Source organism: Triticum urartu, chromosome 5A (assembly GCF_056163025.1).
Source record: "Triticum urartu cultivar PI428250 chromosome 5A, HENAU_Tu73, whole genome shotgun sequence".
Lineage (NCBI taxonomy): Eukaryota > Viridiplantae > Streptophyta > Magnoliopsida > Poales > Poaceae > Triticum > Triticum urartu.
This window is the reverse complement of record NC_141877.1, coordinates 292,434,987-292,450,170: the sequence shown is the minus strand read 5'-3', so window position 1 is coordinate 292,450,170 and position 15,184 is coordinate 292,434,987. Positions and strand designations below refer to the sequence as shown.

Sequence of the window (15,184 nt, the reverse complement as noted above, 5' to 3'; positions counted from 1 at the left end):
ACTTACGCGAGTCTTTGTGCTCTCAAACATCGATAAGGTAGTATGACCTGTTGTTCAAGTTCCTGCTGACCAAAAAAGGTCCTTCCCAAGGCAGGGATAATTTGTGTGCATCAGTTTGATCCTGGATGAGCCGGAGCACCAAGTCACCTTCTTGAAAGGTTCTGGACTTAACTCGGCGGCTGTGATAACGGCGCAGGTCCTATTGGTAAATCGCCGAGCGAGCTGCTGCTAAGTCACGCTCTTCATCTAACAGGTCAAGTGCATCCTGACGGGCTCGTTCGTTATCAGCTTCAACGTAAGCCGCCACGCGGGGTGAGTCATGACGGATGTCACTAGGCAAGACTACCTCCGCTCCGTAGACCATGAAGAAAGGTGTATAACCCATAGATCTGTTAGGAGTAGTATTGATGCTCCATATCATAGAGGGTAACTCCTCCACCCAACAACCCGGCGTCCGTTGTAAAGGAATCATAAGCCGAGGCTTGAGACCTTTTAGGATTTCCTGATTGGCTCTTTCAGCTTGACCATTGGATTGGGGGTGAGCTACTGATGAAACATCAAGCCGGATATGCTCACGTTGGCAGAATTCCTCCATAGCACCCTTGGATAGATTAGTACCATTGTCAGTTATAATGCTGTGTGGAAAGCCAAAACGAAAGATCACCTTTTTCATGAATTGAAATGCCGTGGCTACATCACACTTACTAACCGGCTCTGCCTCAACCCACTTTGTGAATTTGTCAACTGCCACCAAAAGGTGTGTCTTTTTATCTTTGGATCTTTTGAAAGGTCCAACCATGTCGAGCCCCCAGACTGCAAACGGTCAAGTAATTGGAATCATCCGCAACTCTTGAGCCGGCACATGTGTGCGTCGTGAGAATTTCTAGCAACCATCACACCTACTGACCAGATCCTCCGCATCAGCGTGAGCCGTCAGCCAGTAAAAACCATGACGGAAGGCTTTGGCTACAAGGGACTTTGAACCGGCATGATGGCCACAATCCCCTTCATGGATTTCACAAAGAATTTCTTGACCTTCCTCATCTGGTACAACGATATGGCCTTCTCACCTAGTCGGCTTATGAACCGGCTTAAAGCAGCAATACGACCCGCCAAACGTTGAACATCATTAATACACGCCGGTTTAGCCAAAGAAGTGATTGCCTTGATCTTCTCCGGGTTAGCCTCGATACCTCTATTAGAAACCAGAAAACCCAAAAGCTTGCCCACTGGCACTCCAAAAACGCACTTGGCCGGGTTAAGCATCATCTTGTAGACCCGGAGGTTATCAAAAGTTTCCTTCAGATCATCTATCAAGGTCTCCTTCTCTCTAGACTTCACCACTATATCGTCCACATAAGCATGAACATTGCGCCCAATCTGATTATGAAGACTGTTCTGCACACATCGCTGATAAGTCGCCTGGGCACTTTTAAGCCCAAAAGGCATATACACATAGCAAAAGGCTCCAAACGGAGTAATAAAAGTCATCTTCTCCTAGTCCTTAACTGCCATCTTGATCTGATGATAACCAGAATAAGCATCCAAAAAGCTCAAACACTCACAACCCGCCGTAGCATCAATGATTTGATCAATACGAGCGAGAGCGAAAGGATCAGCCGGACAAGCCTTGTTTAAGTCCGTGTAATCCACACACATACGCCAGGTGCCGTTCTTTTTAAGCACGAGCACCGGGTTAGCCAACCACTCTGGATGAAAAACTTCAATAATAAACCTGGCCGCCAAGAGCCAGGCCACTTCTTCACCAATGGCCTTGCGCCTTTCTTCATTGAACCGCCGAAGAAACTGCCTGACCGGCTTAAACTTTGGATCAATATTGAGAGAGTGCTCAGTGAGTTCTCTCGGTACACCTGGCATGTTAGAAGGTTTCCATGCAAAGATGTCCCGGTTCTCACGGATGAACTCGATGAGCGCGCTTTCCTATTTAGGATCCAGATTAGCACTGATATTGAACTGCTTAGATGAGTCGCCTGGGACAAAATCAACAAGCTTGGTTTCATCAACCGATTTAAACTTTAACATCGGCTCATGTTCTATGGTTGGCTTCTTCAAAGACGTCATGTATGCCGGGTCAACATTGTCCTTATAGAACTTCAATTCCTCTGTCGCACACACAGATTCGGCATAGGCAGCATAGCCTTCCACACATTCCAAGGCTATCGTCCGACTCCCATGCACGGTGATAGTACCCTTATGACCCGGCATCTTAAGCTGCAGACAAACATAACAAGGTCGCGCCATGAACTTGGCATAAGCCGGCCGTCCAAACAGGGCGTGATACGGGCTCTTGATTTTGACCACTTCAAAAGTTAATTTCTCAGCCCTAGAATCATGCTCATCTCCAAAGGCTACCTCCAGCTCAATCTTACCCACTGGATATGCCGACTTACCAGGCACTACTCCATGGAATACAGTGTTAGACGTCTTAAGGTTTTTATCAGTCAACCCCATACGTCGGAAAGTCTCATAATAGAGGATTTTGATGCTACTGCCTCCGTCCATGAGCACCTTAGTGAATTTATATCCACCAACTTGAGGCGCCACCACTAAAGCCAAGTGACCCGGATTGTCAACCCGGGAAGGGTGATCTGCCCTACTCCATAGAATAGGCTGCTCGGACCATCTTAAATAACAAGGAACTGCCGGCTCAACAGCGTTTACAGCCCTCTTATGAAGCTTCTGGTCCCATTTGCACAAACTGGTGGTGAACACATGATATTGTCCACTGCTCAACTGCTTTGGGTTGCTCTGAGCTGCTGCTGACCTCCCTGACCAGATTGCTGGTTATAGCCACCTTGATTTCCTTGAGAGCCTTAAAAGCTGGAATTTGAACCGTTGCCCGGGCCGTGAAAACTGCCGCCACCTGAGCCACTGCCCGGCCCATGATTGCCGTCGAACACGTTAGAGTTTTTGAAAGCCTTCATGATCGCATAGTCCTTCCATAGGTGAGTGGCTGGTTTCTGCTGAGTACCGTGCCTCGGACAGGGCTCGTTTAATAACTGCTCAAGAGTGGGACCTGACCCGCCGGACCGAGGAGGTGGCCTCCCCTTACGTCGTTGATTGCTGCCCTGTGCATTGACATTAGCCACAAACTCCAAACTACCGTCAGCCTTACGTTTATTATTGCCTCCTTGATTCGCCGGGTTATGTTGCTGACCCTTACCATTGCCATTCTTCTTTCCCTTCCCTGTCTTCTCCTCGTCAGACTCGGGATCCTTGGTACTATCAGAATCAGCGTACTTGACTAGAGCCGCCATTAACTGACCCATGTCATTACAATTGCGCTTGAGCCGCCCAACTTCTGTTTCAAAGGCGTAAAACGACAATTCTTCTCCAACATTAAGACTGCAGAGCCGGCATCCATTTTATCAGATGAATGTATTATGGCCTTGACCCGATGCACCCAATGGGTCGTGGACTCACCTTCCTCTTGCTTGCAATTAGTCAAATTCACAATTGACATGGGCTGCTTGCATGTGTCTTTGAAGTTCTGAATAAATCGGGCCTTCAGCTCTGCCCACGAACTAATGGAGTTGGGTGGCAGCCCCTTTAACCAAGTGCGGGCCGTCCCATCCAACATCATGGTGAAGTACTTGGCCATTGCTGCATCATTGACTTCTAATAATTCCATGGCCATCTCATAACTCTCAATCCATGCCTCGGGCTGTAAATCGGCCGTATAATTAGTTACCTTTCGAGGCCCCTTTAAATCCTTGGGCAAATGCTCATTACGTAGAGCAGGCACCAAACAAGGGACACCTCTAGTCCTCGCAGTTATGCCTGCTTCAACAGAAGTCGTCGGATAAACCAGAAAAGACTGGTAAGACGCCCGCTGAGCCGCCTGCTCAGCCGCCTGCTGAACCGCCCGCTCAGCTTCTTGGCGTATCATGTCCTCGTTAACCAAATTGAGAGCTCCATCACGCGTCGGGTCATGCCCGCCCGGCTGGTCATGGCACCGAGCGTTGCTTGAAACAGCTGCTAAATCCATGTGTCGGCTATAACTCGGACTCCGGCTTGGGCGAGGGGTCGAATGAACCCTGTCTTGACTGTAAGAATATGCCTCCTGCTGTGCTAAAGCTGTCTGAAGAAGTTCTCTGGCCCTTCGTGTTTCAACCGCCGTCGGAGAGTCGCCCTCCATCGGGAGAGCCGCCAATCGTGCCGCCGTGGCAATCATGTTCTCCAAAGGGCTAGAATAATGACCCGGCGGCGTCGGTACATAATGAGGTGGAGCAGTATTCATCCGAGGAGGTTCCATCGGCCGTGGCTAACCCGGCGTCCCCGCCCCGGGTGTTGCGACGTGGTTTACCTCCGGCGGGTTACTGGGGCCTGCACCGGGTGTGCGGAAGAGGTTTCTAGGATCGTATGTCAGAGGCAGACGGGATTGAGCCTTTTGGTGCCTTCTTATCATGACCTCATTTGATGCGTTCATATTCATCGTAAGCTGAAAAGCCTCGGATTGAATCTGATGTGCTCGAGCATCCAAAGTCGCCCGCTCTGCGGCCATCCTGACGTCCTTCGCTGATAGATTTTCCTTGGCTTGTGCTACCTCCTCACGTCACCGGGCCACTTCTGCATCATGTTGATCCTGATCCGCCGGAGTAACCACGGCGGTTAACAGGGTTGTCATCCTATCCATGAGTTCCATCAACACCTGAGCTGGCGGGCGCACAGGGCCTCCTGCCCCAGCTGCCGCTGATCCGGAGATTATCGCTGCCGCAGCCGTAGAGTTTTGAATGAGTTGCGTGCCAGCCATGAAGATCCCCACTCTGCTCGGCGGCTCAAAGGGGTCCGGAATACTGCTGCCATCGGAACAGCCCCCGAGCCCATCATCTTGTAGTTGATACAACAAATCTGTCTCACCTGTGGATGACTCGCCATCATATTGGACGGTCGTCTCACCACCAGACACAGATCTTTCAGAAAATTCCCCTCCATGGATGCATCCCACGAAGGCACGCTTCACGGCCGGCTGAGCCCGGGCGGGTCTCGCACGCTAAGCCGTCTCGACGATGTCGGTGCAGATGTCCGGCTCAGGGCCCGGCTCACCAATCCGGCCGATGAAGACATGGATCCCGCCGAAGGGGACCTGGTACCCGTACTCAATTGAGCCGGCGTCGGGGGCCCAGCCCGCGTCGTCGATGTAGAGCTTGCCGCGACGACTCATGGTCATCCGACCCACAACGTATCCCTTGAGCCCTTCGAAGCTGTCCTTCAAGAACTCAAATCCACCGTGCGCTAGCCCCACGATGGGCGTCAATTGTCGTGGAATTATCACGGCAGATGTCCTAGTGAAAGGACTTAAACATGGAGCCATCGCAACTAGGAAGCTTAAAGGGGTTAAACGGGACAAAGGACACGCGGAGTTTATACTGGTTCGGCCCCTTGTGGTGAAGGTAAAGGCCTAGTCCAGTTTGAGGTGATATTGCTAGGGTTTCGATGACCAGGGAGCTAATACGCTTAACCTGGCTCTCGATCTGTTGTTTCTTGTCCTAAACCGCCTCCCAGGTCATCCCTTTATATACAAAGGCTGACGCCCGGCGGCTCACAGAGTCCCGGCCGGCTCATAAACATTGTCCGGCTCGGTCTCTAACTATTCCTGCCTTACAATACAAGTCATGTACATACGACGGTTTATCTCTACGGGCCTTGAGCCGCCTTCGGGCCTGGGCCTTATACTAAGCCTATCTGTGAACCGCCATACAATCTTGGGCTTCATTATAGTGAATCATCATAGGGATGATCCGGCCCCTCCTGGGCGGGTCATGCCTAATAGTCATATCCCCAACATTTCAAAGCTCAAATTGTCGCAAAGGGTTTTCGACAAGTTCAAGGTGTTGACTACGATAAGATTTTCTCACTCGTAGTGATGCTTAAGTCTGTCTGAATCATGTTAGCAATTGCCACATTTATGAAATCTGGCAAATGGATGTCAAAACTACATTCCTTAATGAATTTCTTAAAGAAGAGTTGTATATGATGCAACAAGAAGGTTTTGTCAATCCTAAAGGTGCTAACAAAGTGTGCAAGCTCCAGCGATCCATCTATGGACTGGTGCAAGCATCTCGGAGTTGGAATATACGCTTTGATAAGGTGATCAAAGCATATGGTTTTATATAGACTTTTGGTGAAGCCTGTATTTACAAGAAAGTGAGTGGGAGCACTACAACCTTTCTTATAAGTATATGTAAATGACATATTGTTGATCAGAAATGATGTAGAATTTTCTGGAAAGCATAAATGAGTGTTTGAAAGGAATTTTTCAAAGAAAGACCTTGGTGAAGCTGCTTACATATTGAGCATCAAGATCTATAGATAAAGATCAAGATGTTTGATAAGTTTTTTCAATGAGTACATACCTTGACAAGTTTTTGAAGTAGTTCAAAATGGAACAATCAAAGAAGGAGTTCTTGCATGTGTTGCAAGGTGTGAAGTTGAGTAAAGACTCAAAACCCGACCACGGCGGAAAATAGAAAGAGAATGAAAAATCATTCCCTATGCCTCAGTCATAGGTTCTATAAAGTATGCTATGTTGTGTACCAGACCTATTGTGTACCTCACCATGAGTTTGGTAAGAGGGTACAATAGTGATCCAGCAGTGGATCACTAGACAGCGGTCAAAATTGTCCTTAGTGGAATAAGGACATGTTTCTCGATTATGGAGGTGACAAAAAGTTCGTCGTAAAGGGTTACATTGATGCAAGCTTTGACACTGATCCGGATGACTTTAAATCTCAATCTGGATACATATTGAAAGTGGGAGCAATTAGCTAGAGTAGCTCCGTGCAAAGCATTGTAGACATAGAAAACTGGCAAAATACATACGGCTCTGAATGTGGCAGACCCGTTGACTAAACTTCTCTCACAAGCAAAACATGATCACACCTTGGTACTCTTTGGGTGTTAATCACATAGCAATGTGAACTAGATTATTGACTCTAGTAAACCCTTTGGGTGTTAGTCACATGGACATGTGAACTAATCACATAAAGGTGTGAACTATTGGTGTTAAATCACTTGACGATGTGAACTAGATTATTGACTCTAGTGCAAGTGGGAGACTAAAGGAAATATGCCCTAGAGGCAACAATAAAGTTATTATTTATATTTCCTTATATCATGGTAAATGTTTATTATTCATGCTAGAATTGTATTAACCAGAAACTTAGTACATGTGTGAATACATAGACAAAATAAAGTGTCCCTATTATGCCTCTACTTGACTAGCTCGTTAATCAAAGATGATTAAGTTTCCTAACCATAGACATGTGTTGTCATTTGATGAACGGGATCACATCATTAGGAGAATGATGTGATGGACAAGACCCATCCGTTAGCTTAGCATAATAATCGTTTAGTTTTATTGCTACTGCTTTCTTCATGACTTATACATATTCCTCTAACTATGAGATTATGCAACTCCGGAATACCAAAGGAACACTTAGTGTGCTATCAAACATCACAACGTAACTGGGTGATTATAAAGATGCTCTACAGGTGTCTACGATGGTGTTCGTTGAGTTGGCATAGATCGAGATTAGGATTTATCACTCCGTGTATCGGAAAGGTATCTCTGGGCCCTCTGGTAATGCACATCACTATGAGCCTTGTAAGCAATGTGACTAATGAGTTAGTTACGGGATGATGCATTACGGAATGAGTAAAGAGACTTGTCGGTAACAAGATTGAACTAGGTATGATGATACCGACGATGGAATCTCGGGCAAGTAACATACCGATGACAAAGGGAATGACGTATGTTGTTATGCGGTTTAACCGACAAAGATCTTCGTAGAATATGTAGGAGCCAATATGAGCATCCAGGTTCCGCTATTGGTTATTGACCAGAAACGTGTCTCAGTCATGTCTACATAGTTCTCAAACCCGTAGGGTCCGCACGCTTAACATTCGATGATGATTTGTATTATGAGTTATGTGATTTGATGATCGAAGATTGTTCGGAGTCTCGGATGATATCACGGACATGACGAGGAGTCTTGAAATGGTCTAGAGGTAAAGATTCATATATTGGAAGGTTATATTCAGACATCAGAATGGTTCCGAGTGATCCGGGTATTTTTTTCGGAGTACCGAGGGGTTACCAGAACCCCCGGGGAAGTTAATGGGCCTTAGTGGGCTTTAGTGGAGAGAGGGAAGAAGGGCCACAAGGTGGCGCGCACCTTCCCCCTGCCCAAACCGAATTGGACAAGGGGTGGGGGCGCGCCCCCCTCCTTCCTTCTCGTTCTCCCCTCTTTCCTTTCCCTCCGGTGGAAGAAAGGAAGGGGGCGAATCCTACTTGGACTAGGAGTGCAAGTAGGACTCCCCCTTAGCACGCCCCTCCTAGCCGCCGGCCTCTCTCCCTTCCTGCTTTATATACGTGGCCAGGGGGCACCCCAATAGACAACAGACAATCTCTTAGCCGTGTGTGGTGCCCTCCTCCATAGTTTAACACCTCGGTCATATCACCGTAGTGCTTAGGTGAAGCCCTGCGTCAGTAACTTCATCATCACCGTCGCCACGCCATCGTGCGCACGGAACTCTCCCTCGTCCTCAACTGGATCAAGAGCTCGAGGGACGTCATCGTGCTGAACGTGTGCTGAACACGGAGGTGCCGTACGTTCGGTACTTGGATCGGTTGGATCGTGAAGACGTTCGACTACATCAACTGCGTTGTCAAACACTTCCGCTTTCGGTCTACGAGGGTACGTGGACACACTCTCCCCCTCTCGTTGATATGCATCTCCTAGATAGATCTTGCGTGATCGTAGGAATTTTTTGAAATTGCATGCTACGTTCCCCAACAATTATTTGATGAGTTTGCTCTTGTTTTTGCATCTCATACTGGCCTTCCTCCCAGAAGAGAGTATGATCACACCATTCCCTTGATCCCTGGAGCTCAACCTATTTCCATCAGACCCTACAGGATTACTCCTGCCCTAAAGGATGAGATGGAAAAACAAGTTCAAGAAATGCTTGGAGTTGGGATGATTAGACATAGCAACAATGCTTTTCTCCTCCCCCGTGATCTTAGTATAGAAGAAGGACAAGACCTGGAGATCTGTGTTTGACTATGGGCAGTCAAATACTATCACTGTTAAAAGCAAGTATCCAATACAAGTTATTGATGAATTGTTGGATGAATAGGCAGGCTCCAGTTGGTTTCCCAAGTTAGATCTTAGAGTTGGTTATCACCAAATCAGGCTGGCTCCTAGAGAAGAGCATTGAACTGCTTTTCAAACTCACATTGGCCATTTTGAGTTCCTGGTTTTGTCATTTGGTTTAACTGGAGGACGTAACACTTTTCTGTTTGCTATGAATGACACCTTGTCTCCTTGGCTCGAAAAATATGCAATGGTCTTCTTTGATGATATCCTGGTTTTCAGTGCTTCCTATGCACAACACTTACAACATCTGGCAGAAGTGCTACAACTGTTACTCAAACATTAGTGGCAGATCAAGCTGTCCAAATGTGCATTTGCCCAGACTCAAATTGGTTACCTGGGGCATATAATCAGTGGTCAAGGAGTTGCTACTGATCCCTCTAAGAATTCTTCTATAAAGGAGTGGCCAATGTTTGTCTCTGCTAAGGAAGTTAGAGGATTTTTTGGTCTTGCTGGGTATTACAGGAAATTCATTTCCCACTATGGCATGTTGAGCAAGCCCTTAACGAACCTTCTAAAGAAGGGAGTTCCTTTTCACCGAACAAATAATGAGCAATAGGCATTTGTGCTCCTTGAATAGGCATTAGTTTCGGCTCCTATTCTTGCTCTTCCAGATTTTTCAAAGACATTTGTAGTAGAAATTGATGCATGTGATGTGGGTGTAGGAGCAGTACTCATGCAAGATAGGCACCCCTTGCTTATGTTAGTAAATCCCTTGGGCCCAGAAGCCAAACTTTATCAGTCTATGAAAAGGAGTACTTGGCATCCTCTTGCATTTGAGCATTGGCGCTAGGACTTGCAACTTTCTGAATTTATCATTAAAATTGATCAACATAGTCTAGCTTGTTTATCTGAACAAAGACTACACACTAGATTGCAGCAGAAAGCACTGACTAAGCTGTTAGGGTTGCAATACACCATTGTATATAAGAAGGGTGTTGAAAATAGTGCAGTTGACTCACTGTCCAGAAGGCCACTCCTCTGCTCAGCATGCTTGGCTTGATGATATAATTCAGAGTTACACCAATGACCCCTTGCTTCGGAATTGCCGCAACGTCTATTAGTGTCCCCTGTTTCTGATGATAAGTTTTCTCTCAAAGCTGGTGTAATGCGGCAAGGGAAATGTGTTTGGATTGGATGTGACCTAGCTCTATACGACAAAGTTGTTGCTGCTTTCCATGATAGCCCCTTGGGTGGTCATTTGAGTTTCCCCATGACATTTAAATGTGCCAGGAAACTGTTCAGGTGGAAGGGCATGCGAGGATTTATAAAACCTATGTACAACAATGTTTGATCTGTCAGCAGGCAAAACCTGAACGCATCCCCTACCCAAGTTTGCTTCACCCCCCCTTCCAGTGCCCAGTCTACCTTGGGAGATGGTCACCATGGACTTTGTTGAAGGGCTTCCTCCTTCGGGTCGTTACAATTGCTTGCTTGTGGTCATTGACAAGCTCTCCATGTACAGGCATTTTACCCCCCATGCACCACTCTTTTACTGCTGAAACTGTTGTTGAGGCTTTCCTAAACTCCGTCTACAAGCTGCACGGTATGCCCTAGCCGATTGTGTCTGACCACGACAGGATTTTTACCAATAAATTTTGGAGTCAACTCTTTCAGAAATATAGTATTCTTCTCCGCATGAGCTCTGCCTGCCATCCACAGTCTTACGGCCAAATTGAACGCGTCAATCAGTAGGTAGAATGTTTCTTGCGTTGTTTTGTTAGTGGGCATCCGCCGCATTGGGCAAAGTGGATCTCCCTTTGTGAACTCTGGTACAACACAAATTGGCATTCTGCTACGGGCAACACACCATTCGAGATCATCTATGGGCATAGCCCGCGCCACTTTGGTCTGTCTGCTGATGATAAGATACAGTCCCCTGATCTGCAATAGTGGCTTGAAGATCGGAGCGTTGTGCTGGAGTCTCTAGCGCAACACTTGCTCTGCGCCCAACAACGTATGAAAAATCAAGTAGACATGCATCATACTGATCGTGTCTTTGCAATGGGAGATAGGGTTTTCCTCAAGCTTCAACCCTATCCGCAGTCACCGGTGGCGCCGCGGGCCAACCACAAACTGGCATTTAAGTTCTATGGCCCGTTTGAAATCCTTGAGCGCGTCGGCGTAGTAGCACATAAATTGGACTTGCCTCCAACGAGCAAAGTACACCCGGTGTTCCACGTTTCCTTACTCTGGAAAGTTCTTGCCCCAGACTGTCAGGTACTCTCTCAACTTCCTTCGCCTAATGATCAGTTTCACTTCCCAGAACAAATTATGCAACAACGGGTGACCAGGCATGGCTCCGATTCCATCGTCCAAGTTCTAGTCGAGTGGAACGCTACACCTGTGGACATGGTTACTTGGGAAGACTAGGTCACGCTAAAGCAGAAGTTTCCGAGAGCGTCGGCATGGAGGCAAGCCATTTCCAGGGAGGATGGATTGTCAGCGATCAAGGGGAGCGCCAAGTCGTAGTTCAAACAGAAGAACAGGCCAAGTGGCAGCCTCACTTGCCAGCTCGGCTCGCTGGCCGGAATGGGCCTAAACTGGCCTTGTGTACTTAGACCGCAGAGCGATAGGAAATCAGTGGCAGCTGGCAAGCGACTAGTTTCATGTGCGTGCGTGTGGTTGCCTCAAAAAAAAAATGTGCGTGCGTGTGGCTTGTAAAAGAGGAACTCCTCTTTCCAAATCCTCCCTGTGATTTGAATTCTTTTTTTTGCGGGTCCCTGTGATTTGAATTCGTCATGAATGGAGCCCGATTCGTGACCTAGCCCACATCATGTTAGATTGTTAGTCCAGCACACACCGTTTGCTTGATCCCATTAACTCTTTCCCTTTTTCTCCATTTTGCACCGGAGTGTATGAGGAAACACTGTATAATGATGTTTCGGGATGAGTATCCCTCCAAACAAAATATGTTTAGCGATCTACTCTCTCCGTTTCTAAATATTCCCTCCGTTCCTAAATATAAGTTTTTCTAGAGATTTCAAGATGGACTATCGTATGGATGTATATAGACGTAGTTTAGAGTGTAGATTCACTCATTTTGCTCCGTATGTAATTCATATTGGATTCCAATAAGTGACTACATATAGAGCAAAATAAATAAATCTACACTCTAAAATATGTCTACATACATTCATGTGTTATAGTTCATTTAAAATGTCTAAAAAGACTTGTGTATTTAGGAACGGGGGGAATACAAGATTTTACATTCTACAGTCTGAGCCAACATTCTCTAAACCCGCACCCTTTTCTGGAATATGCATATAGCCAACATTGTTTAAACCAGCACATGAACGTAAAGAAACACAGGTGCACATCAAATCAAATATTCCATGGACGATGCATGCCAAATATATGTGACATGTTCTGCTCCGCAGATGCGTCAAGAAACATAGAACTCTATTTTGCGTCAGAGTCGAATGTATATCATGCTATCTTCTACATGCCATTAACACACAACGTAATGATCCTCCTCTACCATTTAGTTCCAACAATAAATTATAAACCAAATTTTGAATTTGGCTGATTTTTGGGTGGTTAGGTAGCTGGACTATCGCAATAACTGCTCCCAGGTCAAATTAATGTGCTCATTTTCGGACTAATATGGGGGTTAATATTATTTCAAGGATTTTTCCTGATTGATTCCTATCCAATACGACAAATCAAGCCGTTGGCGCATGGAATGAAAGTTCAGTAAGCATTGGATTTAACATGACAAGGAAAGATCGTATGCGTATAGTAGTTTCGTATTTCAACTGTCCAAGTTTCTTTCAGAAACTGTTTGTATGAGCAGCTGTAAAAGCTTATCATGATAATAGGCCTGAACAGTGCAGCTTAATCAATGAACAATTGCCATTATAGTAACCTACGCACTTCCTGAGAGCTTGGTGGCCTCATCTTGCAAGAGCTTCCAAGCGGCATCCACATGTTGCTCCTCTGTCAGCGGTGCTCCAACCGCAAATCTCAAGACAAACTTACCAGCAAGAACCTGTTGAAATAGGAACCATAAAGGAAATCAGTGGATTATGCTTCATGAACAGATATCCAGATCATCGACAGATTGCTAATAACCAACCGTATGTGAGATGAAGATCTTCCCACTTGAGTTAGCAGCATCCATTAGGTCATAGTTAAGTTGACGACCACCCTCATCCTCAGAAGTTGGGGGCAGAAGGCGGAAACAAACAAGGGAAAAAAGTCTCGGAGTCACAACCTGAATTAATGAAGTAAATAAGAAATTTGTAAAATAAAGATTTCCAACTGAAGAATAAACTATGATGTGCCTTTAAACTACAGCAGAGAGAGTTTAATAATATCATTATATATATATATATATATATATATATATATATTCTTTTACCTCAAATCTTGAGTCAGATAGTACAAGTTGTTCAAACTGTTCAGCCAACTGTATGTGCTTTCTGATATAACTCTGCAGATTTTCCACGCCATAAAGCCTCAAGACCATCCATAGCTTGAGTGATCTAAAAGAAAGGTTCCACTTGGTAAGAGAAATCAATTTAATTGTCATGCAAGGAACTACCACATATAATGTCAACAACAGTGCGATGACTCATACTGTCATAGTGACTGCATTTAGAAAGTCAGAGGTCAACTATATGGATATATGGTGCTGAACAACATTAATTGTAAGATTCTTCTTTCTATAATAGCCATACTGGTTCATGTTCTTTTGATAATATAGCCATATTTGACTGCTTGGTGAACAAGTTGGGTTCTTAATCATTTCAATGCATCCATGTCACGCTAGTTATGCATTTCTTGAATTATTTTGGACACCAAAATAAATGGCTTGGTCAGGGAAAAGATCATGTATGGCAACTCAATCCAATGACGTCAACACCATGGGTACCAATGAGAAAGTAATTGGGTAAGCTGTCTAATTATTTCAATTCCATTTGCATATATTAGAGTAAGAGGCATCGGAGGTCCTGAAAGTATTTGAGTTGTGTCAGTTCGGTCCCATAAGTATGAGAATGCATATCTAGGTCCTAAATGTGGATAAGTGGTTCATCGCAGGCCCTACCCAGCTATGGCTTGCCTACGTGGTGTTAGAATTAATCCGACGTACATAGTCGATCTACTGAGTAATCACACGAGGCACGACACAGAGATTTGTTGACACCGGGATTTGTTAACAAGGTTCACCGAACTTAGCTACACCGCTGGGGCTGACTATGTGCGCTCCTCCCCATGATAATACCAACGCCGCGCCCCAGCCACCCGGGCACCGGCACATGTCGCCGGCCCTCCCTGCGTCCATGTGCTATGATATTAGCACTAGCAAAAGAACCCGTGCATTGCAACCGGAGAAAAAAAATACCACATGCCCCTAACCCAATAACCATGACTCAAGACCCCAATAGGTCCAGGTCCTTTATTTGACCATGGTATCCCATATGTGTTGCCATTTATCCTCCTTCCCGCCCTCACCGACGGTGTCCTTCCCACCCTCACCGACAGTGTCCTCAGTGCTCACACAACCACAACACGTTTGAATGTGGTCAATCCTAAGACGTCTCTCTCTCTCTCGGCATAAGATGAGCAATCTGTTTTCTTATTTCCCCTATGAGGTTTTAAGGCATGCATGCGTGATTATTGATGGTTTCTTTCGTCTCCAATCTGGTTTTGTTGAGGTGTTCATTTGCAATCCGGATTGGCGCCGGTATGAGAAAAGACAGATCATGCGCTATTAATTAAGGTTGCACCCTAAAAAGCATTTTAAAAATGGTTAACAGGTAACATCATATTTAGATTCTACATATTTTTCTAATCAAAGTTCATATATAACATGTTAAAAATTGGAGTTAGGGTTTAAAAGATATGAATATTTTTGAAAAGCATTTGTTGTAGAAGGACCGCGGGTTGATGAACCCAAATATCAAGGGATTTTCACTTTAATTCTTGTCACCTAAAGGTGGACTGTTGGTTAATTGCTAGCGAAGGCAGGGGGGCCTGATAAGTGCAACACATCAGGTACG

The 15,184-nt window shown here is 45.7% G+C and overlaps 1 protein-coding gene across 2 annotated transcripts in view; it reads right to left on the bottom strand.

Moving 5' to 3' along the window:
* Positions 1 to 12,865: 12,865 nt before the first annotated feature.
* Positions 12,866 to 15,184, bottom strand: part of LOC125508366 (tryptophan decarboxylase 2) — a 28,369-nt gene continuing 26,050 nt past the window's right edge. For both annotated transcript variants that reach the window (XM_048673062.1, XM_048673061.2), the window contains 3 exons: positions 13,543 to 13,666; positions 13,258 to 13,395; positions 12,866 to 13,170 (listed from right to left, as the gene is read on the bottom strand). In XM_048673062.1, the coding sequence (XP_048529019.1) occupies positions 13,048 to 13,170; positions 13,258 to 13,395; positions 13,543 to 13,666 (385 nt within the window). In that variant the 3' untranslated portion in view covers positions 12,866 to 13,047. The remainder of the gene's footprint in view (positions 13,171 to 13,257; positions 13,396 to 13,542; positions 13,667 to 15,184) is intronic.